Source organism: Triturus cristatus, chromosome 5_2 (genome assembly GCF_964204655.1).
Source record: "Triturus cristatus chromosome 5_2, aTriCri1.1, whole genome shotgun sequence".
Taxonomy (NCBI): domain Eukaryota; kingdom Metazoa; phylum Chordata; class Amphibia; order Caudata; family Salamandridae; genus Triturus; species Triturus cristatus.
This window is the reverse complement of record NC_140588.1, coordinates 436,486,053-436,511,158: the sequence shown is the minus strand read 5'-3', so window position 1 is coordinate 436,511,158 and position 25,106 is coordinate 436,486,053. Positions and strand designations below refer to the sequence as shown.

At 47.6% G+C, this 25,106-nt stretch overlaps 1 protein-coding gene across 1 annotated transcript in view; it reads right to left on the bottom strand.

Annotated features, from left to right (window-relative positions):
* ADCY1 (adenylate cyclase 1) overlaps nucleotides 1-25,106 on the bottom strand; it is a 1,095,828-nt gene that overhangs the window by 220,278 nt on the left and 850,444 nt on the right. The window contains exon 12 of the mRNA XM_085606626.1: nucleotides 24,792-24,876. Within this exon, the coding sequence (XP_085462752.1) occupies nucleotides 24,792-24,876 (85 nt within the window). The remainder of the gene's footprint in view (nucleotides 1-24,791; nucleotides 24,877-25,106) is intronic.

Genomic DNA, 25,106 nt, shown 5'->3' with positions numbered 1-25,106 from the left:
TTGTAAGCGAGCGAATTGGACCACCTCCCCTTTATGTACCACGTCACCTACCACCGAGATCCCGATGGCGTCCCAAGCATCGAAGCCCTTGCTGTCCCTCAGACACCCCAGTCGTTTTGTATCCCAGAGAGGCGTTAGCTTCGTCAGGACTCCCCGCCAACCCAGCCTGGCCTGCGCCGCATGCCAGAGAGACACAGTCTGTCGCAGAGGGCCGATCAGCTTCGGGGCCAACCGGGCATCATATAGTGGAGTTAGCAGACCCCTTTCACCCAGTATATCCCTATCTGCCTTAAACGCCGGGTCTGACTGGGGCGCATGGAGCCACTGGTTGATCACCTTGAGCTGCGCCGCCCAATAATAGAGCTGGAGATCTGGGAGCGCAATGCCCCCGTCGTACCACCCACAGACTAGTTTTGTTTGTGCAATGCGCGCCGGTTTGTTGCCCCAGAGGAGGTTGGAGACCTGCGCCGCCACCGAGCGGAAGTAGGTCGGGGGCACCGGGTATGGAGTATTTTCTAGCACATAAAGAAACCGCGGCAGGGCCATCATTTTAAAGAGCGCCGCTCTCCCCACCAGGGTCAAGGGCAACGTTCCCCAGTGCTGCACATCTTGCCTGAGGCGGTCCAATTGAGGACCTAAGTTGAGCCTCTAAAATTCCTGTTGCTCCCGTGTAATGTGCACCCCTAGATATTTAAACGACCCCTCCGCCACCTGTATCCGGCAGCCCTCCGGCAGCCGAGGGGGGGGGGCCCCGCAGCACCAGGAGGACCGACTTCGACCAGTTTATCGTATAGCCGGATGCCCGGCCAAACACCTCGCAGATGTTAAGCAACGTTAGGATAGAGCGCCTAGGGGAAGCTAAGTAGAGCAGTATGTCATCCGCGTAGAGGGAGACACGGTCTTCCCAGCTCGGCGACCAGCGGAGGCCCCGTATCATAGGCTCCCACCGTATCCAAGTCGCGAGAGGCTCGAGCACGAGAGTGAAAAGCAGCGGCGAAAGCGGGCAGCCCTGATGCGTACTCCGCCCCAGAGGGAAATCCTCCGACATATGCCCATTGGCCGCGACATGGGCCAGCGGCTTAGTGTAGAGGAGTCGGATCCAGGCACAAAATTTCGGCCCAAACCCCAGATGTGACAATACCGCGAAGAGAAAGGGCCATTCCACCATATCGAATGCCATGCGGGCATCAAGAGATAGAATGACAGCTGGTTCTTGCAGCCGGTCCACTCGGGCCAGCACACCGTGTAAGCGTCTTAGATTGTGTGAGGTACTTCTCCCTGGCATAAAGCCCGCTTGGTCCGGGTGCACTATGTCAGTCAAGTGAGGCGTGAGTCGGAGGGCCAACAGTTTCGCCAGGATCTTGGCCTCTGCATTGAGCAGCGATATGGGGCGATAGGAGGCACATTGATCCGCCGGCTTACCCGGCTTCGGTATTACCACGATGGTGGCCGTTCGCTGGTCTGCGGGGAGCTCCCCCACCTCCAGGCTGTGTTTGTACATATTCAGCAGGTGTGGGGCCAACATCTCAGGCAGTCGTTGGTATAGCTCAACCGGGACGCCGTTGGGACCCAGTGCTTTACCGGGTTGCAACGTGGCAATGGCCATCTGTAGCTCCTCGACCGTGAGGTCGGCCTCCAGGGACTCTCTAGCCTCAGGGAGAGCGTGGGCATCCGTAGGTCCTTGATATACGTCAGTGCCACCTCCACCGACATGGAGGAATTGGAGGAGTATATGTCACGAAAATGCCCCGCTAGGGTGTGCACTATGTCTCGTGGGTCTGACGTTTTCGACCCCTCGGCAGTGACAAGCTGCGCGATCCATCGGGCTCCGCTGTCGCGCCTGTCCAACCACGCTAATAGTCTGCCGGTTTTATCGCCGACATCGTAGACCGTGTGCCGTGAGGCCTCAAGTCGTTGTCTAACACGGTCGGTTAGGTGCTCCCTGTACTTCACCTGAGCCAACCGCAGGTCATGGGAGGTTTCGCTGGAGGGGGTTTCGGCCTGGCGAGCCTCCGCAGTCCGGAGCGCAAGCTCCAGCGACTGCAGCTCCGCTGTCTGCATGCGCTTATAACCTGTGATGGCAGCCATTGCCTGGCCCCGCATCACCGTCTTGTACGCCTCCCAAAGAATCGTATGGGAGTCGACCGAAGCGGCGTTTTCGTGAAAGTAGAGTTTAGACGCCCGTGCGATGGTTTTACCAATCTTCGGGAGTCGCAGGTAGCTGGGGCGTATCGGGTATACGCGGCGGCGCATTAGGTGAGGACTATTGTAGTGCAAGAGGATTGGGGAGTGATCAGAGATGCCCCTGGGTTTAATGTCAATACTGGCAATGTTGTGAAGGCAACCGGGGGAGCCCAGAAAGTGATCAATACGGGTGAGAGTGTCGTGGACCCCGGAGTGGAACGTGTACGAGCGCGTCTCTGGGTGGTACCACCGCCAAAGATCTGTGAACCCTAGCGCCGCCGTGAAGCCCGCAAGTGGTGTTGCGCCACTGCCACGCGTTCGAGGTGGAGACCGGTCAACGTGGTCATTCATCACTGCATTAAAGTCACCCCCAAGTAATACCTCCCCCTCTGGTAGGGTGAGGAGAAATTCACTCAGCGCCGGGAGCGCCGCGGCATGTAACCCGGGAGGGATATAGACCGACACTACGTTGTAGAGATGTCCTTCCCATTGTATGTGGGCAGCGGCGAAACGCCCGGCCCCATCCGTATGTACACCAAGCACGATTAAGCGGGACTGTTTGCGCAGCAAGATGCCAACCCCCCGGGACCCAGAGGTGAACTCAGAGTGCACCACCATCTTATACCCCCATCGGTCCAGTGCTTTAGTAGCAGTGCCTGTGAGATGGGTTTCCTGAAGTAAGACCAGTGCCGGGGCACAGCGTTTGATACTCTGCAGGACCAGGCCTCGCTTGATTTTATTTCCTAAACCCCGAACATTCCAGGTAAGCAATGAGAGGGGCTGCACCGGGGTCCTGTCAGTGTCAGGGGCTACCTCACTAAACAAGTTCAACTTCACGGTGGGTGGGTGAAGCGACAAAGCAGGAGTCGGATCGTGCAGAAGGCAACCCGGGTCGTGTGTTGAGCATGTGCGTGGTGTAAGTCTGAAGGCCGTGTCCTATATAACCAAAACCAAAGAACAAAACTAAAGAACATACCCCATCCCCCCGCCCCCCTCCCTGCCTCCCTGCCATGCGGACTCAGAACTGCCCGCCACCCCAACTCAGCAGAGTGCTCGATCCCACGAACCCCAAACAGTACTTGCGCTTTAAGGAGCGTGGAGTCCGGGGGAGACCAGGACGTCCCCTATCCCCAGGTCCCATTGTTCATGTCCCAACGCATCTAATGTGTGGACCACACAGCAGCAGCGGTCCCCGGAGGAAAGCCCCGAACCACACTCCGGGAGCGATATAAGCCATCACATCAACCGGTGGGCTCCTCCTCGACCTCTTCAAGGCACTGCTCTTGTACATTAGGATCGTCCGCACTCCCGGGACGCCTTGTCCCCCGGCTAGAGCGCCGTGCACCACCAGCCTGGCGCCACCCCTCCAACCAGTCATGAGCCTCCTCTGGTGTGTCAAAGAAGAGAGTCTTGCCCTCCGCCGCCACACGAAGACTGGCCGGGAAGAGCATTGCATATGGAAGTTCTCTGGCCCTCAGTTTCTTCTTGACTTCCACGAAACTCCGCCGCTGCGCCGCCACCGCAGCCGTATAGTCAGGGAAGAAGGACACCGTGGAGTTCTGTAGTTTGATAGGTGGTGCCACCCGCGCCGCCTGCAGAATGGCGTCCCTGTCTCGGAAATTAAACAGGCGGGCCAGGACGGGCCTCGGAGGCGCTCCCACCTTCGGACGCCCTCCCGGCACCCTATGTGCTCGCTCCACCGAGAAAAACGCTGAGAGGCCCCGGGGCTGCAACTTGGATTTGATCAGTTCTTCGACATATAGGTCCATGGCTGGGTGCCCCTCACTTTCGGGAATCCCAATAATGCGCACATTATTGCGGCGAGAACGCCCTTCCTGGTCATCCAACCGGGCCGCCATACGTTTGTTCTCTGACTCCAACTGCGACACCCTCTGCAGAAGGCCTTTCGAGTCCTTTACCAGAGTCTCCGTTACCTGCTCCACCTCTGCAACCCTGGCGGACATTTTCTGGAAGTCCGCACGAAGCAGGGACACGTCCGTAGAAATCGTCCCCACCGTTGATTGTACCTGTGTTAAGGCCGCCATAATGTCCTCCAGTGTCACCTTCGGTGCGTCGGTGGTCGCCGCCATCTTCTCCTCGCGGCCGCTGCGGTCGGGCACCGCGGGATCTTTGGCATAGGCGAATTTATCGAGCTTGCCTTGATGGTGCCCCTTGGTTCCCTTCCCACTCATGGCGCGGATAGATGATGCCTCTCAAAGGACCCTCCCGCAGCCCAGCGGGGAGTCGACACACCAGGGCTCTTCAGGCCGGGCACGAACCCCTCAGGCAGCCCAGGGAGCGCGCTTCGTTTCAGGTCGTCCCCCAAGGGGTGGTGCGGATCAGCCGGGCCGGCTGCACGCCTCAGTGGGGCCCGGCACAGGGCAGGGTCGCAGTCCTCGGTGCGCCCCACCGGTCCCCACAAGCAGCGCAGGCTCGAGGAAGCCACTTCGGCATCCGGTACCAGCCCTCCAAATGCGGGCGGGACCCTCCGGAGAAGTAGCGGAGCTCACGCCTCAGCCCCGGCGCCCCGGGCAGGTTCGTCGTTGCGGGCCGATCGAAGGCAGCAGTCCCGATTACGCCTCCCTCACTGGAGCACTCGCCTCATCTCTGCCCAGGCTGCCTCCGGTAGCGCCGCCGTCAGCAGTTGCGTGTAGGTGCCCAGCCTCCGTCTCCGCCTCCGGGTCAGGCCGGTCCGGTCACGCCGCGCCCGGGGTCATCCCACCACTCGAGGCCCCGGTCGCACACGCCGAACCAGGCCGCAAAGTTACAGATCTTGCCGCTTCCGTCCCAGACGTCTGAGGGACTCGGCAGTTGGATCCGGTAGCGCCGCCGTGTGTCCGCCTCCGTTTCTGGACCTGTGGGATCGGATCAGTGTGCGGATGAATGACGGATGAGCGGGGAGTCGATCTTTTCCCCGGAGCCCAACTAGGCTGCGGCCATCTCGCTTGGCTGCAAGCCACGCCCCCCCAGGGATAGTTTTTTTTAACAAACTCATTTGTATTATGGGACTTTATTTACGATACGCCTACAGAAATGCTGAGCAGGACCAAAAAGACACAGCACTTGCTCGGCATCTGAATATGCCTACGCTGGACCCAATGGTGCAGTGGCTTCATTGTAGGTTTACTGATCCCCACCAGACCGATGGTTGGTCCTCCACCTTGGGGTAAAGGCTGCAGCCTCTGCGAACCTGGCAGCCCAGATAGCCTCTACTGTCCTGGAAGCGCAATGGGGAGCCCAGAACTGACAAATCTATTAATCTGGCTAAAATGCATTTAACAAATTCTCTTCTTTCAGTTTTTGGATACTGCATGCGAGAGGCATGACCCTAATATATTACCACACAAAGTAGTAATCTGGTGGGGTAATTGTGGAAAGAAATCTTGTGCTTATGACAATCAATTCCTACTCAATCTTTCTGATTACACCTCACACTGTACTCTGTCAAAGCTATGGTGTTGTATAGTTTGGTGCAACTTTATATGAGGTGAGGCAAGCTCCTACCCAGAGATGACTACAGAGTCTGTATTTTATTAGTGTGCTTGCTAGTGACCTTAAATGGGTGGATAAACATTCTCTTAAGACAACTTTGGAAGATGAAAATGTAAATAAATGATAATTCAAACGTGAGGGAAAAATATTATCAGCTATTCTTGGCAGAGGACCGACTCCATTTGCGGGTGAAACGCTCCTCTAGATTTTACTTAGAGATAGGTTCACCAGGTGGGCCACCTACTTACTGTGTCTATGAGGTTAGCTTGAGTTTACTTAAATATTTATATTTTTCTTCTTCAATAAACTATCACCATTAGTTCCTGGTAATCTAGGCCTCAATATTTGACTTTCTAAGTCTTTCAGCTGAAGTCTTTGACAAAAGCGAGGCAGTACAACGAGCCGCCCCCTTACTCCAGACAACAGAGAATTGAAATTAATATCTAAGTGTATATAAACTAGCTTGTATCTTTGTGGTCAGAGAGAGGTAAGTAATTTATGCCGGCCTGTCATTCTCCTTAATGAAGTAAAAGGAGCCATCAATGCAGGGCTTAATTTGTGCCGGAGCTTTCCGGTGCTCAGCACCGGCACTTATTTTACTGGGCCGGGTCTTTCCGATTTTTCTCCTCCAGCAGATCAGCCATCGCCCGGTAATTATTAAAATATTTTCCTGCGCTGCTCTTCTTCTGTGGCTGCTGCCTGATATGTCTCAGAGGAAGTCCCACCATTGTCCAGGCATTCTTGAAGAGCGTCCTCATCATGTTAGTGATGTCAAGTCGTGAGCAGATCACGCCTGCTTTCAAAGAATGTTGTTTCATTTGCTTTGAAGAATGGCTGAGGGCGGGCTTTTTGCTGAGATGGGGCCCGCCAGGCTGGAAGTGTGCAGGACGTCCAAAGTGCCAATAAACATTTTAGAATTGCTGAATATATATGAGCGCCGGCACCCGCAATCAATACAAGTATCATTTTTGTTTTTGTATATTGAATGTACTTGCTTCATTAAAGCAAAAGAGCTGCACGAACCAAAAATAAATAACTTTCCGGCATTTAGGCACATTCTTTTAATCTCTTGTCTCCTGTGCTGAGGGCCCGGCATGCACTTCAGATGTATTGCCTTGTAAAATCGGACGATGGTTGCCAGAGGGCAAGCTGTGCTTGAGTCTCATAGTGCACGTGCTGCTCTGCACTCAGTCTAGGTCAGTTTGTTTTTTAGTGAAATAACATGTTAAAGCAGATTGCATCCTCGCACTAAGCCTTCCAAAATCTTTGTCTACACGAAATAATAATTCTGTCTGGCATGGTTCTGTAATAGTGTAGCGACAAACTGCAGAGTTCAGAGGAGGTAGTCATTAGGGGCAAAAAACTAGAATTCTCACGTAAATACTCTGCAGGATTTCCCATTTGCTTTTATTAACTTCAGCATCTTTGCAAATTTCTGACTCCACTTGCGTAAGTAGAGTTTGCAGGTTATTGCTTGACTTGTTCGGAATGAATTGTATGACCCTTGGAATTTAAAAGACATCATAAGTAGATAATAACCTTAAATTTGAGATAAGGGGGAAATATCAATGCAAAACCTGCAGAGAAACAATGTGATTATGAAACATCACAAACATTAAATTACTATTAAGAACCTGGTAAGAGATATATAGCGGAACTATAACAAAGGGATTTTTCTATGAAAGGATTTAGAAAACCAAGTAAGCATGAAACCATTTTTAGAAAAGTCACCCATACTGACTGCATACATATCACTGCTGGAATATTGTACTAAGCAGTGTTCCTGGTCAGAGACTGATGCTGGACTCAGCCCAGTCACTTGGGTACTAAATCCCCCAAAAAATTGCAGCTGCAAAAGGTTGGATTACAGAATAATTTTTCAACATCCTTATTTATAGAAGCTTAATTTTAGGATTTTTCACACCCTAAACCTATGAATGACCTGGAAAAAATCCACCATATGTGTGGATTTTCCTCTGTTGCTTTGCATTGGAGTGGAAATAAAAGTGTTTTCACAATAAGCCAATTGGAATGTCATTTTCGAATGGGGTAAATAACGGCAAAGCAAAAATGCTTTCCATTATCTTCGATCATTTCTAATTTATGTATTTACTGATATAAAAAGAATGCTGACATAGTTTGCAAATTAGGTTTGTGAAAGAATCAATCCCCTTCCTATTTTCAGAATGTACAGAAGAAGCCTTTAATCTACATGGGAGATTATTTTGCATAAGAAGAAAAAGCAAAAATGAGTGAAATTTGCAAAAGAAGCAGACTTCTGCCAGACTTTGGCTTGTTATTGCCTTACGGTTACACTTGTTATGCATAATGAGTAAACTTGCCAGAAAGGTTTGTCTGTAATTTTGTAACTCCAAAAATATGGAATTGTCGATAAATTGTATGTGCAAAGCTAGAATTCATACATTTCTGTAACTCTAGTGGCAGGGGAAGCAGAGGTTTGCTAAGACAGATAAGCATTGAGGATATTAGGCGTTCTGGAAATACAATGTATTAGTAAAAATGTGCACTACTCCATACATTTATGTAGATCTTCCCACCATTTTTTTCCTTTCATAGGAAACAGCACTTTTGTTGCTCATAGTAATGAATGGGGTTTGAGCTGGTTACCATTGGTATCAGTATTTCCTGGATGCAGGAATATCACAATGTCTCGCACTGGGATCCAGACAGTATCCATAGAAATTGAGGGACTTACTGAAGGAATCCGTAACCACAACCAATTGCCAGGCTAATTCCTTATTTTTCCGCTGTTTCCCAATTTAGCATTTCACCAGATTTAAACTGGTGATACACCAGAGTAGAAGGCATTGGGAATTCAGTACTTGCTGCATTACTTGTCATCCCAAATTCGAGTGCTATATTTGTAACCCGCAGAAATGTATATCACCTAGCCTCCAGAACGAGTGCCTTGAGTTTTGAAATTTTTTAAAAAGCAATTGGCTTGTGGATGTGGGTGGGACCAATAAAGGAAGTGGGTGGAGCCTCTGAAGGAAGTGGGTGGAGCAGGGAACATGGGTGGGGCCTCCTAAAAAATTTTGAGCACCTGCACCTAATTTTTTACAAATTAAACACTGCATCTATGTAATTATTTTGCCCCATGGTTCAGTTAGATGTGTATGCTGGATGTCTTCACACCCCGCGGTAGACATCCTAATGCATCTTTTAGAACTTTCAAATCTTAATTTCAGACTCTCATTTTTCAGGCTTATAATTTTTCATCTTATTTTGCACTTTTTTCTTTTGGTTTAGAAATATTTTCCCCTAATACTAAAGTCATGTCTTTAGCCTAGTGGCTCAACCACAAGGAACAGAAAATTATTTAAGAGAGGAAAAATGTCCCCCAAAGTGACTGTGCACTCTATTTTGGAAATTGAGACTTTAAAGTCGTTTTGCACCTTCCGCTTTTTCTATTAGATGAGGAATCCCAAGACCAGTTCCTTCATACCAGAATGTCAGCCAGATATGTATGCTAATACATTTTACCACAAGTGGTCTTCATTTGCATGCTTCCAATCTCCTAGCAACTATTTCTAACTACTCATTTTCTAACATTAGACCACAGAAATATTCCTTCCGCTACATCAAGGTCGAGGGTAGGTCAATTCTTGACTAATATCAACAAAAAAATGCCAACGTCCATGGTGAACATTTGCTATGCTGATTTTTATATGACTATACTCCATTTCTCCTTTTCAAGTCAGAATCTTCAAAAGATATTTTTTTTCAGTAAACTCTCCCGGTGGTGGCAATGAACTCTGCCTCTGCACAAACAAAGATGGGCGTGGCAAATCCACTTCCATGCAATTCAAAGGGACTGTAGAGGGTCAGCAGTATAGTTGTTGGGCTGGGTGGAGCCAGGTGGGCGAGAGGAAGAGGAGGGGCGAGGACAGAACGCGGCAGATAGTGTAGGGACAGGGAAGGTGATGGATGCAGCCCAATAAAGTTAGATATATATGAAACCTAGTATCTGTCATCATTTGCTGCGAGACATCACAGCTGGCGACGAGGATGGGATGGTATAGCCCAGTACCCCCACGAGCTGTAGAAAACGTGCCCCTGTCCCTTGGCGTGGCCGGTAACGTACAGTAGAGAAAACGTACCCTGTGTCCCGCGCTGAGCCGCGCTGTAGTGAGTGCCACCAGAGGACGTGAGAGCAGGAGCGGAAGCCCACCCCGACTGATGCTGACGGTTCCTGTGGTGACCGGTGGTTATACCGGAGCGGGAAACCACTTGGCTGCTGGAGCGCTGCTACGTGCTGAATGATGATCTCACTCCCGATGCGTGAGCAACGGCACGTGTAAGGAAAAGAACGTCGGGTGCTCACCCCGAGCACGCTGTGCCAGGTAATGAGGCCTGAAGTGCATGTGATGCACTAGAAGAGTGTTGTGACTGTGGAAACACTGGAGTTTAGTGCAGCAGGCTGGCTGAGGGTGGTAGACGAGACCTCGTGGGAGTGAGCAACCCTGAGCGGCGGCCATCTTGGAGTCAGGCTGTCCTGAGTGGGACATCCCCATAAGAAGTATATGGGCGGCCATCTTTAAGTCAGGCTCGAACTTAAATAAGCACCTGACAAGCCAAGAGGAAGAAGGAAAGGGACCAAACATCAGCCAAAGGCAAGACAAGAATAAGTGTGCCCGTGGGAGGACCGGACGAGTTAGGCACAGGTTGTCAGGATGTCGAATCATAACTCGCCGCAACGGGCTGAAACCACGCCGATCGTGATGAGCGTATCGCACCTGCGCCCACCAGAGCCGCTACCGTTGACGGTTGGGGAGAGTATGGGCCCCAGATGGCAAGAATGGCTGGAAGATTTTGAGGATTACATTAAAGGGTCAAAGGTGACCGAAGATGAGGACAAAGTGATTGCGCTGCGCAATCTGGTCGGCAAAGAGATTAGCAAGATCATCAAGGAACTACCTCGTGCGGATGCCGGAACTTATGACAAAGTGCGTGAGGCACTCAACAGAAAGTTTCTGCCGAAACGAAATGTGGACTATGAGAGGTACACCTTTCATCAAGCTCGTCAAGGGAAAGAAGAGGTGATGAGTTCGTTCATAACACGACTGCGTCGATTGTCCCGATATTGCGATTTTGATGCTTTCTCAACGGACGATGCCATCCGGTCGCAGATCATTGATGGGTGTCAGTCGGAGACACTGAGGAGGAGGCTGCTGAGGAAAAGTCACAACCTAGAGGAAATAGAAGAGATGACTCGAGTGCATGACCAGGCGGAGGAGCAAGCTAAGAGTATGGAAGCCGGGCGCCCTGAAAGACGGGAGCAAGCATGCCGGGTGCAAGACAGTCACCGACGGAGACACTCGAAGGAGCGCCGGTACCACTCAAGGCCCTCCTCGCGCCAGAGGTACACTGAGCACAGAAGACACGGATCGAGGAGGAAAGACAAGAGGCAGGAAGGGGGAAAGAAGTGTTACCGATGTGGATATGACTTCCCGCACCGAGAAGCGTGTCCAGCCATGGGGCAGCAATGCCGGAAGTGTGGGCGAACTAATCATTTTGAGGCGACTTGCGGTGAATATCGCCGGGAGAGGAAGGATGACGCAGTGAGGCCGACTCGTTCGGACACCAGGCGACACCACGTGAAAGCAGTACAAGATCGGCCAAAGTCGTCCTCCAGCTCATCTCATTCCAGCCGGGAATCTAGGAGATCTCGCTGGGCAAGAAGGTCACCATCTGTGGACTCTCGATCAGGGTCGTGCGAATCCGAGTACACGGTCGAGTATGCCAGTATGGTTGCCGATCCATATCAATTAAAGACCTACCCCAGACTGGACATCAGTGTGGGCAATTATGACATGCAATTCGTCCTGGACAGTGGGGCATCACTGAATTACATCCCGGTAACGGAGTACAAAAAGATGAAGCCACCACCACCGTTGTGCCCGGCATACGTCCGAGTTTTCACCTGGATGTCCAAGAAACCACTCCCCTGTCTAGGGAAATTCCAACCCACTCTACGGCACCAGAACAAGTCGATATCTGCTGTAGTACATGTAATTGATGGCCCGGAAGCTGATTGCCTCCTCAGCTTACCGACGGCCGAGAGACTTCGTCTGGTTGAGATCCTAAGATTTCACAAACATAAGGAAGGTGCACTCAGTACAAGAGTCATTCAGATCCACAAATGTTATCCGTTGATATTTCAAGTTTATTCCAAATATAATCTTCTTCAGGGCTAAAGATCAAATGAAATACGGCTAATTTCGCAACAGCAGCTTCATAATAGCCAAAACGTCCATTAACCGCGCAAAGTTCATCACATGTGTATCCCAATGTATTCATCAAAAGTACATGGCGGCATAGTGAATATCATCATAGGTGAGTTCTAGATTGTAAGAGGCTTCATGGTAATTGCACTCTCAATTTGTAGTCAGTTATCATGCTGCTCTTCATGTGACTACAAATTGAGAGTGCAATTACCATGAAGCCTCTTACAATCTAGAACTCACCTATGATGATATTCACTGCCAGGGGACTTCTTCAGGGCTAAAGATCAAATGAAATACGGCTAATTTCGCAACAGCAGCTTCATAATAGCCAAAACGTCCATTAACCGCGCAAAGTTCATCACATGTGTATCCCAATGTATTCATCAAAAGTACATGGCGGCATAGTGAATATCATCATAGGTGAGTTCTAGATTGTAAGAGGCTTCATGGTAATTGCACTCTCAATTTGTAGTCAGTTATCATGCTGCTCTTCATGTGACTACAAATTGAGAGTGCAATTACCATGAAGCCTCTTACAATCTAGAACTCACCTATGATGATATTCACTATGCCGCCATGTACTTTTGATGAATACATTGGGATACACATGTGATGAACTTTGTGCGGTTAATGGACGTTTTGGCTATTATGAAGCTGCTGTTGCAAAATTAGCCGTATTTCGTTTGATCTTTAGCCCTGAAGAAGTCCCCTGGCAAAAGGGACGAAATGCGTTGGCTGTTTGCCGATTATATTTGGAATAAACTTGAAATATCAACGGATAACATTTGTGGATCTGAATGACTCTTGTACTGAGTGCACCTTCCTTATGTTTGTGAAATCTCTGGATCATTATAGCATCATCCAACGACGGATGCTGGAAGTGGATGCACCGTTTTTTGATATAACTATACCTGGGAATTCAAGTGCTTAACCTTTGTCTGTCGTTGGTGGCTCTTCTTATTTGTGTAAATGGTTGAGATCCTATATCATGTCAGTGGGGATCGGGACATACTACACAAATTCCCCAAGCTGTTCACGGGGTTGGGAAGGCTGAACAAATGTCAAGTCCGGCTCCACATCAATGAACAGGTCCGACCTGTCGCTCAACATCCCGACGGGTACCATACCACCTTCAGCAAGCTGTGGAGGATGAGTTGCAAGAACTGCTCGCGTCAGACATCATTGAAAGGTCTGATGGCCCCACCCCATGGGTGTCACCAGTAGTCATCGTCCCCAAGAAGGGCACCTCTGGAAAAGTGAGATTGTGTGTGGATATGCGGCTTCCCAAAACCGCGATTGAGCGTGAACGACATCCTGGGCCTCATTTGAGTGATATGATTGCTGCGCTAAATGCGGCCAGAGTATTCTCCAAACTGGACTTAAACAAAGGCTACCACCAGCTGGAACTACATGAACGATCCAGGTACATAAAAACGTTTGCGACACACCTGGGTCTATATCGTTATAAACGATTAAGCTTTGGCATTTCCTCTGCTGCGGAAATCTTTCAGGAAGCAATACGCCAAACCATATGTCACATACCTAACACGCTAAACTATAGCGATGACATTCTTGTATATGGGTCCAACTTCCAAGAACATGACAAGGCTCTTGATAGGGTATGCCACGCTCTCTTGGACGCCAACCTGACATTGAACAAAGAGAAGTGTGAGTTCCATCGGTCCACACTCAAGTTCTTTGGGCATGTGTTTTCTGGAGCAGGGATGAAGCCTGACCCTGAGAAAGTGCTGGCTTTAAATGACACCAAGAGCCCTCAGAATGTGAGCGATGTCCGTTCCTTTCTGGGCACGGCCAGTTATTGTGCGAGGTACATTAAGGACTATGCTACCATCAGTCATCCACTTCGCATCCTCACCAAGCAGGGACAATCGTTCACTGGACCCGTCAGTGTGAGCAGGCCTTTCAGGACATCAAACGGGCCGTTGAGACAGCTGACAACTTGGCATACTTTGACCCCAAACGGAAGACGGAAATAACCGTGGACGCAAGCCCGGTGGGCCTCGGGGCGATCCTGGATCAGTATGACCATGAGGAGGATCAGAGACATATCGTAGCGTATGCAAGTCGTAGTCTGTCTGACACTGAAAAGGCCTACTCTCAGCCAGAGACGGAGAGTCTGGCGGTCGTCTGGGCCTGCGAACACTTCCATGTGTTCATCTACGGCAAGCACTTCACGATGGTGACAGATCACCAGGCACGCGTCACCATCTTTGGGAATCCACGGTCGAAGATGCCACCTCGGATAGAGCGGTGGGGCTTGAGTTTGCAAGAATACACCTACACCATACTGCACAAGCCAGGCAAGTCAGCTAACCCAGCCGACTACATGTCTCGCCACCCTAGACCTGCGCCGGCACCCAAGGCATCAATTGCTGAGGAATACGTCCACTTTGTCGTGGGTCTAGCTCAACCGCCGGCGGTTCCACTGGAGGCCATTGTGGAAGCGACGGCGCAAGACGTCATTCTTCAGAAAGTACTCAGTCGCCTGCAGACCAACAGGTGGAGAGCTGATGATGATGAGGACCCGGAAGATCTAGCTGGCCACCAAGAATTGCAAGCATTCAGACACGTGAGTGAGGAGCTGTCTGCCACCTCGGAAGGGCTTCTGCTAAGGGATCACAGGATTGTTATCCCGACGAGACTACGACAAGGGATTGTCAATCTAGCTCACGAAGGTCATCGTGGAGTAGTTGCAACGTAGCGGGCCCTGAGAGAGCGAGTGTGGTTCCCGTTATTAGATCAGATGGTGGAACGTACTCTCAAAGACTGTCTACAGTGTCAGCTTGTTAGCCAAGGAAGTCCCCCAGCTCCCATGCGCATGACTGAATTACCCAGTGGCGTGTGGCAGGAACTTGCAATGGACTTCTATGGACCCCTTCAGTCAGGGAAATATGTCCTGGCAATTATGGACGACTATTCGCGGTTCCCGATAGCCCAGTTTGTATCATCCACCAATGCGTCCAGCACTCTTGCGGTACTGGATGAAGTGTTCGCGGCGTGGGGTATTCCAAAGGTGCTCAAAACGGACAATGGCCCCCCGTTCAACGGACATGAGTTTAGTGATTTTGCCCGGCACATGAACTTCACGCAACGGAAAATAACGCCCTTATGGCCGCAGGCAAATGGCACCATTGAAAGATTTATGGCCACTCTGAAGAAAACGTTTCAACAAGCGATCTGTGAGAGAAGGGACCTCCAGGTGGCTCTCAATGAGGTTCTCCGTGCCTATAGGACAACTCCCCATGCCACCACTGGTAAATGTCCTGCCACCCTAATGCTAGGAAGACCGATTCGGAATAGGATACCCACATGGGAAGGCGCTCTACGAGCAGTCTCACCGATTTGCATGCATCAAGAGGTTGTGTCCGCAGATCGTCGTGGGAAAGAGAAAATGAAATCGTATGCAGACGCCAGAAGGGGAGCACGATCACCTTCCTTCCATGAAGGAGACTGTGTCCTCTTCAAGCAGGAGCAACGCCGGAAAACAGACTGCAGGTTCGGAGCTGAACCATTGACAATCACTCAGACGAAGGGTACCATGGTGACCGCAGAATCGGACAGTCGAAGAGTCACCCGAAATGCGTCTTGTTTTCAGAAATGCACGCCTGGTATGAAGGAGTCGCTTCAAAGACTGAGTGGGCAGCCAGAAAGTGAGGTTCGTGGGCAACATGCTGGAGCTGCCGAGAGTCTGGGCCCTGGGCCTGAAGGAGATTCCGAGGTTGTGCCAGGAACGATGTCACTGAGACCGAGACAGGACATTCGCAGGCCGCGACGCCTGATAGAAAAACTATAAACAAGTCAGTCATTTCTTTTCGTTTGTTAAAAAGGGGGAAGATGTAGAGGGTCAGCAGTATAGTTGTTGGGCTGGGTGGAGCCAGGTGGGCGAGAGGAAGAGGAGGGGCGAGGACAGGACGCGGCAGATAGTGTAGGGACAGGGAAGGTGATGGATTCAGCCCAATAAAGTTAGATATATATGAAACCTGGTATCTGTCATCATTCGCTGCGAGACATCACAGGGACCTGTGAGAAAGCTTACTTTTTATGAAATTAAAGAATTGTATACAGCAGAGTATAAAAGATGAAGGTTCTCCTGATAGCTCAGGCCTAAATTCTTCCCAACTGATACTTGTTTTAAGAACAGTACAGTCTCACAAGGGCATCATTTTGTTGGAGTCTGGCCTTCGACTCGAGTTTGGTCTTAACAACGGTTGAAATTAGACCTGGGCTAAAATTCCGTTCCGCTCGCGGAAATTGCGATAATTTGACATTTTCGTTTTCCGCGGAGAGCGCGAAAATGTTAAAATTTCCACAATCTACATTTTACCGGAAATGTTTTGCTTACTCGCGCTGTAAAATAATACATTCTCGCGTGCGTGCGATCACCTTACCTGAATCCCCGCGTTCGCCAACAAGTTTTCCCGGTCTGGTCTCGTTCTCCACGAGATGTTGGATTGTTGGTAGCCATTTGCGCTATCTCGCGACAGTTCGCGCCCGCAGTAACATCATTCGTTGCGTGATCACGTCTTTCTTCTTGCGATCATGCACCGCAAGACAAGTGAAAACAAGATGGCCGCGCCCGCGAGCAACCACATGTGTAAGTTGGCGAGCCGCGACCACGCAGAAAATACCGCGAATGGGCGGGAAAAAAACTTCTGCATCTTCGCGATATTTCCGCTTGTTTGCGGAGATTTTTAACATTTTCGCGATAATTTGCGAAAGTGAATTTCGCAAATTCCGCCTACCCCTAGTTGAAATGGCCCACTTGTAATACTATGCACATTTTGTCACGGTTAGGTTGCTGAAATCTGCATGTATGCTGAGATATTTACTGTATACATAAACATTTCAGGAAATCTGGATAAAAACCTGTTTCTCCCATTATTGTGTGCAAACCGTTTGGGAGCACGTGACTTTATAATCAGAAATGGAAAATTGATGGGATCAAATATTGGAACTGTTTTTAACCTCTAGTCATTCCTATTTGAATCTGCCACCATGCTTTGCTCCTCTGCAGCAATATGTAAATCAAGCTTAGCTACGCCTCGAAACGAGTAGTCCAACTCAGCCTGCATCGCCACATTTCCCACCTTGTATTTCTAATTAAAATCTTTAAGCTGCTAGAGGTAGTGAGGCAGAGAAGTGATGCTGTTTAACGAACCATGCGGTAGTTGGATGGAAAGATTGGATGGCAGATGTAACCATCCAATCCTTGAGCCATTGGCATTATCTCAAATGTTTCAGATGCCAGACTTTCGTCATCAGATAGCTCAGTGACTTAAACCCTTGTTGTTGAGACCTTTTATAATCTGCATGTCACAGTTTTGAGTATGATAGGGCCATTCAATCATTTATCGTTCACAGGTGCATACATCAAATAAAACATCCACATGTATCAGTGAAATGTATATTTTATATTGCTAGAAGATTTTTTTTTTTTAAAGCAGCAGTGGTTTGCAAAAACAGAATGTTAATACTACTTGTATCACTGAACAAATGGCTTGAACCGACCTATCAGGGCTCAATGATATCCCTGTTACTTAAGCGTTTGCCATATGTCTGCAGACAGAGGGTTTCATATCATTCACGGTTCCACACTCAAGGAGCAGCTCAAGCGGCCATGCGCAAAGCATGTGTCTGCTGAAGATTCGGTGGTAATAGACACACCGTACTGTATTAGGAATGTGTCTCCATCTAGAGCGCCTGGGTTCAATCCCTGTAGGTCGTTTCTTCATCACTCAGTAATCCAAAAATAGTCGGCATATTGATGCTAAGCGAAGGGTTTAATATCACTTGACACTCTGCGGCATGCTCTGGTTGCTAATGTGGGCTTCCAGATGCTAATTGCGTACATCAAGATCGCACAGGCCTTCCAGGGATGCAGCTGAAGAAGGAGGCCTTCTGCTGAGCAGATATTCAGCATTATAGTTCACATGAAGAATATATATATATGTGCTCCAGTAATGAAGCCCCGTAGATTACCAGGCGTTCCGCATAAAGCTCTGCAAATTGAACATGACAGGGCATTAGGAGCGCCAGGGGTAAAAGCACAATAATGTGAAGCAGAGTTTTGTGTTTCCTGTTTTATTGTTACTGCCAGCAACTCTCATGAGTTATTGGGGAACATTGCGCGGAAAGTGGGAGCTGTTTATGGGGTGTGTATTCACATAAGAGGCGGGATGCATCCGTAGCGCACTGGGCACTGGAGACCCTGCACACAATTAGGTGAAAATGAAAGGCTGTGCTTTTGGGATGAGAAGCGGCCTGGAGTAATTGAATTTTCCATTTTGTTTTTTTGATTCAGTATTGGCTTACAATCATCTTTATTCTCTTGAGAACAACTCACAGGCATAGTCAAGAAACAACTGTACGCTTTAAAGTGTCCCCCACGGATCTTTCCTTTGAGCAGGAATATATGGCCAGCAAGCCTTCCTGATCGAGCATCAGTCGAAGGAAACTCGCCTCTGCAGTCCACCCTCCCGTTCCTTAAATGATTTCATTTTGTTAGGAAGATGCGGGGCTAGGAGTTAATTTACTGAACTTGGAAACTGCAGGCCAGGGTACTCATCTATGCTTTGCCACTTCCCCAAAACATCGTGTGATATTAGGCAACTCAACATTTCTTCCTGTTTCTTAAATTGAAGGTATGTGTTAATTTAATAAGACCATCGTGCTGTCTAGCATGGTATGCAGCCAGCTGATGTCCCATTCTTCTTGCTTTTGTATTGTGACCTTAATCAGACCCCACGTCACCTGGGTAAGGTCATCTGGTTTCAATTGATCTGTATTTGTTATTAATCATAATTTTAATTTAATATTCACAAATTTGAGAGAAAATGCTTCTTTATAAATGTGTATATATTTTTGAGGGAATGGGCACCTACAACTAGTGTGCATTTAAAAACAACTCAAATGCAAGTACAGCAAAACAGGGCCCCTCAAGTTGAGCATCCTCCTATAGTGCAGTCGCTGTTTCCAACGTGCCTACTGCTCCTTAGATGGATTACAGCATTATGTAAAAATATCGTTGACAAAGTAAAACAAAAGCTGCTCTTTTTCTTACAGGTAACATAGTCTCTGTTAAATGAGGCATTTCTATCTAGGTGTGATGCTATGACCTTGCCTGGACACTCAATCGCCTTCAATATGTTTAATGTATTTAAAACATTTGCAAATGACTTGAATGTGCTGAACAATTAGAAACAGCAGGACAAAAGTAATCATTTGTGATACCAGACATTCTGATTTACATCATGATACCAGATGGTAAATAGTGGCAAATGAGCCTTGACCACTATGCATTATAAGGAATAAAGTACACCCAGTCATTTGTAATGAGGTATTGAAAGATGTTGTGACCACCATTACATTTGCAGGCCAGCTTTGACAGCGGTGGCCAGGTGGGCGAAGAAGACCCAGGCTTCACAGCCACCCACCCCTGCCGAAAAATGACAACACCTCGTATTACTGTTCCAGCAGAAGCCTTGAGCAACTTCATACCCCTTTATTTATACTCTCATCGCGCCAGGCGGAGAAGTGCGTGCTCATGTCACCACCTGGGCAAATGGCCTGTGGTTCACCACATCCCTCTCCACGTTAGTGGGCAGGTATGACCGACCACAGTGCAGTGAAACAGTCACAACCATGTCATTCAACAATAAGAGTGAATCATACCACCAAGGCACTAGGGAGGAAATCTAACAAATCTCCCAGCAACATAACGCAGCCTCCCGGGAGGGTGTGCTGCGTTGCAGGACAGGGAGGGAGCAGGAGAGCACCATATCTTCAAAGATATGGCTCTCTACTCCCCTTTCACTTGCGGCGACGCTGATTAGAGCTGCCGTGCGCCAGGCACACACCTTAGAGCCATAGCGCTAGGGTGTGTGTGTGTGAGTGAGACTAGCATAGGTTTTTTACAGGAAGGGTACCCTTCCTGTACAAAATACTATTCTAGACACAAGGGAAAGCATTTCCCACATTGTATGCGTGCTGCACAGTGCAGCACGTATGCAAAGAAGGAAACGGATGGAGAAATGAAGGAAGGAGAAATGAAAGCATTTCCCACTTTGTATGCCTGCTGCACAGTGTAGCGCGCATGCAAAGAAGGAAACGGAAGGAGAAATGAAGGAAGGAGAAATGAAAGCATTTCCCACTTTGTATGCGTGCTGCACAGTGTAGCACCCATGCAAAGAAGGAAAAGGAAGAAGAAATGAAGGAAGGAGAAATGAAAGCATTTCCCACTTTGTATGCGTGCTGCACAGTGTAGCACCCATGCAAAGAAGGAAAAGGAAGGAGAAATGAAGGAAGAAGAAATGAAAGCATTTCCCACTTTGTATGCGTGCTGCACAGTGTAGCACCCATGCAAAGAAGGAAAAGGAAGGAGAAATGAAGGAAGGAGAAATGAAAGCATTTCCCACTTTGTATGCGTGCTGCACAGTGTAGCACGCATGCAAAGAAGGAAAAGGAAGGAGAAATGAAGGAAGAAGAAATGAAAGCGTTTCCCACTTTGTATGCGTGCTGCACAGTGTAGCACGCATGCAAAGAAGGAAAAGGAAGGAGAAATGAAAGAAGAAGAAATGAAAGCATTTCCCACTTTGTATGCGTGCTGCACAGTGTAGCGCGCATGCAAAGAAGGAAACGGAAGGAGAAATGAAGGAAGGAGAAATGAAAGCATTTCCCACTTTGTATGCGTGCTGCACAGTGTAGCACCCATGCAAAGAAGGAAACGGATGGAGAAATGAAGGAAGGAGAAATGAAAGCATTTCCCACTTTGTATGCGTGCTGCACAGTGTAGCGCGCATGCAAAGAAGGAAAAGGAAGGAGAAATGAAGGAAGAAGAAATGAAAGCATTTCCCACTTTGTATGCGTGCTGCACAGTGTAGCACCCATGCAAAGAAGGAAAAGGAAGGAGAAATGAAGGAAGGAGAAATGAAAGCATTTCCCACTTTGTATGCGTGCTGCACAGTGTAGCACGCATGCAAAGAAGGAAAAGGAAGGAGAAATGAAGGAAGAAGAAATGAAAGCATTTCCCACTTTGTATGCGTGCTGCACAGTGTAGCACGCATGCAAAGAAGGAAAAGGAAGGAGAAATGAAGGAAGAAGAAATGAAATCATTTCCCACTTTGTATGCGTGCTGCACAGTGTAGCACGCATGCAAAGAAGGAAAAGGAAGGAGAAATGAAGGAAGAAGAAATGAAAGCATTTCTCCTTCCTTGCGCCTGGTTTAAAAAGGCGCAGCTTTCTCACACTAAACCCAATCTACTGTTTTAGTAAATTGGGTTTAGAGTGAGAAACCTTGGGTGGTTGCATGAGAATGCCCATGCTCCACCCTTAGTACGCCCCCATGGCGCAAATTAACGCGAAACAGTGCAGTGCGCTGCATTGCATTACTTTTACGTTAATTCCAGCGCTAAACAGGTTTAGCGCTGGAATGTAAATTGCAAAAAAAAGATTTTATGTCGTTTTGCGTCACTTTTGTGATGCAAACACAGCGCAAAAGCTTAGTAAATCTCTCCCTGGGTGTCATCCCTTAGTTCATGACAACACTACCACTGCAGATTAAACAGGATAACTAATAAAGCACTGATGGAAGGGATGTGCCATTATCTGGATATTATAAAAATATAAGGCAAGCAGATTTGAGTCATGGGAGATTTGGTGTCGAACCACATATGTTCTAAAAGGGAAAATCAATATGTTATCCAAATAAATGTTATTCCTATGTCTGCATCTTCAGCTCAACGTGAAGTACTTAACTTGAAGTGGAATTCTACAACATAACACTGTATAATGGCACAAACATATGTACACACAGTCTCTGAAGGTGTTTACCATAGTTTGACTTTTATTTAATGAATTAATCATAATCTATCCGTCCCCTTTATTTCAGAGGAAATTGTACAGTAACTGTGAATTGAGCAATTTACGATGCAGCTCATTTGTTTTATAAAAAATACATTTATTTGAACAGAAACAGTACGCAGCTCATCCAAGAGGGACCTGTTGCCTACCGACTGTATTACTGTGCCGAGCACAAAGGTATAGTCTACATTTTATTAATCGGTTTCGGTGTAACCCCTTACATTTACTTAAAGGTGCATGTTTTAAAGAATAAATCAAAAGTGAGTATTTCTATTAACATTTACTTGTACCACCTACAACAAAATTTGTAAATGTTCATAATATCACAAACCATTTCCGTCAATGTCCATGAAACATACTCTGAGAGTAGACTTAAAACTGAAACCTGCTCAGATTACGCATTCTTAAACGCAGCCCACTGGCTTTGAACACTGGGATCAGAGATGAGGGGCTTAAATTGACGCGCCGACAGCGCAATTGGCTTCTCCATATTTACAAGGCCATGCAAAGTCACTCTGCATGACTTTTCATGGCCTTGAAAATATGTTTCCCTTTCATGCATAACTCTGCGTGAAAGGGGCGCTCCATGGGTGTTGCTGTGGGTATTCCCATGCAACATCCATGGAACTTGACACATTCCCAGATTTACAGCATTTTGTAAACCTGGGAATGGGTCAGAATCCTACGCCTCCCCAGTGGAGGCATAAGGAGACACAACGAGGAGAAATGATTTATGTCCCCTCACTTTTTTCTCTTTCCATGCATGCTGCTCTATGCGGCATGCATAGAAAGAGGAAAATACTATTAATGATTGTTTTTGCGCAGGAAGGTGTCCCTGCCTGAACAAAAACAATCATCACCTCAACGCTGGGACCCTTGCAAAATGACGCATGGGTGTCTACTTTTGCGCATGCCTGCTGGTTGTGCACCAGTGCAGGAGAGAAGGACAGGAATGCGCCATATCTTGTAGATATGGCGCATTCCTGCTCTTTTATTTTGACTCACGGCAGCTCAGAAGGAAAGCCTACTGTACTGCCGTGCATCAAAATATTGTAAATGAGGCCCGTGATCTTAACACTAATCAAATCCACTTCCCTATCTACCCCCAGTAGTATAACTAGCGAATTAATCCAGAACCTGGCTTCGCTGAGACATCCATGGCCGGACTGGCCGTAGCGGACACCAGGTGTTTCCTGGGTGGGTCGCCAGGGTGGGGACCAGTTTTGTTATAGGGGGCCGGTTTTGAAGCATAGTTGCTATATAGACCCCCTGTAACAAAAGCAGCTGCAGTGTTTTCCACGCGCAATCCCCTCCCACGCGGCCGGTCCGACTCAATTGCCTGGGCCGGTTTGTGTTCCCAGTCTGGTCTTTAATGCATCACCTTTAAATAGGTTGTGTTAGTTGTGCCTTTGTGCACAACAACAGTAAAAGTAGCAGCACGCTGATGTCGAAATTCACTGTTGCCTTAACTCAGCACATCCTGTGTGTGTGTGTGTTTGTGTGCAGTAATGTAATCTTGGTCCAAAGCAGAGATATATTTTATACTATAAGTTGTTTTCCACGAAACAAGTGATTAAGTTATATTCAAGTATGCAAGTATTAAGGAAAGTGTATACATTTTATCTGTGATATTGTTAAGGATAAAATTATTAATTATCAAAGCATAAACCTAAATTTATAAAGAGGAAAATTAAAGAAAGACAAGTTTTAAAAAATTGTGTTAAGGTAAAGTGCAGGCTGTTGAGAATAGACATCTCTTAAATGTAGTACAGTTGTTTCCCCCTAAATTGAGTGTTTGAAAATTGGGTGACTCAATTAAAGTCCATAGAGGCATTTTGTTTGCCAGGTGGAAAAGTTGGGTGACACCCGCCAAATGCAGGTGAGTTGACAGGTATGGGTACAAAAAAACAGTGCTGTTTTGGTGCTGTGCAACTGCAGTCCCTATGTATAGGTTAGATGATCACCTTATGTTTCTGAGACGCAACCTTTGGTCAGAATGTATTATATGCGTAGAAATGATAAAATAATGAACTAGTACTCCCAAAGTAATGGGCCTCAGATCTCTCATTAATTGACCTTCTCCTGCTGCACAACTTTGTCAACACTGCTTCATAACTTGGCCCCACATTGCAGCTCCATATTTGTGCTTTGATTGAGAATATAATTTGCCCTATTCCCAAATGTATTAGTAATGAACCTGTAGAAATACACCTACAAATGATTGCGAGCATAGGGGCATATTTACAAGAAACTGATGGAGCACGGGTTAGCTCCAAAATTGCTAACGCCACTCTCTGTCACTTTAGAAATGCTGGGATGCACAGTACTTACAATTATACAGAATACCCCTGCGTTTCTCCCTGCGCTGGCACTAAATTAAGCTGCCTAGTGCCAATGCAGGCACCCTGGCACCATAGTGCAAGGATGCCTGCGTTGAGGGAATGATTGTTTATGTGCAGGAAGGTCTCCCGTCCTGCACATAAACAATGCAGAATGGCGATTTGCAACTACTATGTGTTGCGCAGTACACATAGAAGTTGCAAATAGTCATTTTTATAAAATGATTGTTTATTTGCAGGAAGGCACCTTCCTGCATATAAACAATCATTTATGCCAATTTACTGTTTCAATGTGTGATGCACAATGCAGCACACATAAGAACAGCTCAAACAAGGAGAGATTTCTCCTCGTTTCATCATGTTAAACTTATTAATGCTTACCTGGAATGTCTTTGTGACTTTCTTGCAGGTGTAACTTGTGACATTTTGGCCAAAAACGTATGTTTACAGGCCATGAATACCTTTGTGAATAGAGCCCTGCATTCTATTCCCAAACCACCATCAACTTGTGAAAATCTCAATCTACATGCCTTGAAGTTTGGTGCGGCGGAAACCCAATAGGATATGATCAAGACCTTCATTTAATATTAACTTTTATCAAATCGAAGCATAGGTTAAAAAGACTGAAGGATGGGCATAAATCACTTACCTGCACTCGTGTGACATGTAGGTACATAATACAAGCCACCAGGAAGCACATGCAGAACACCAGGAGGACGAGGACTATGGTACTCCTGGAAGAGAGAGAAATGCAAATGCGGGTAAGTGAGATGTCCTGATCCTACTGTTCTTTCAGTCCTTTCACGAGTTTGAAAGGACATAACGTTTATCTATGTATCACTGCCTCTTTGGTCGCCTGTGCATGCCTGCTATTTGCCAGGTCAGCATTAAACATGTTACTTCATTAGATGAAAAAGACACATACGTCAATCATGGCCAAGTACACATCAACTAGAATTGAATA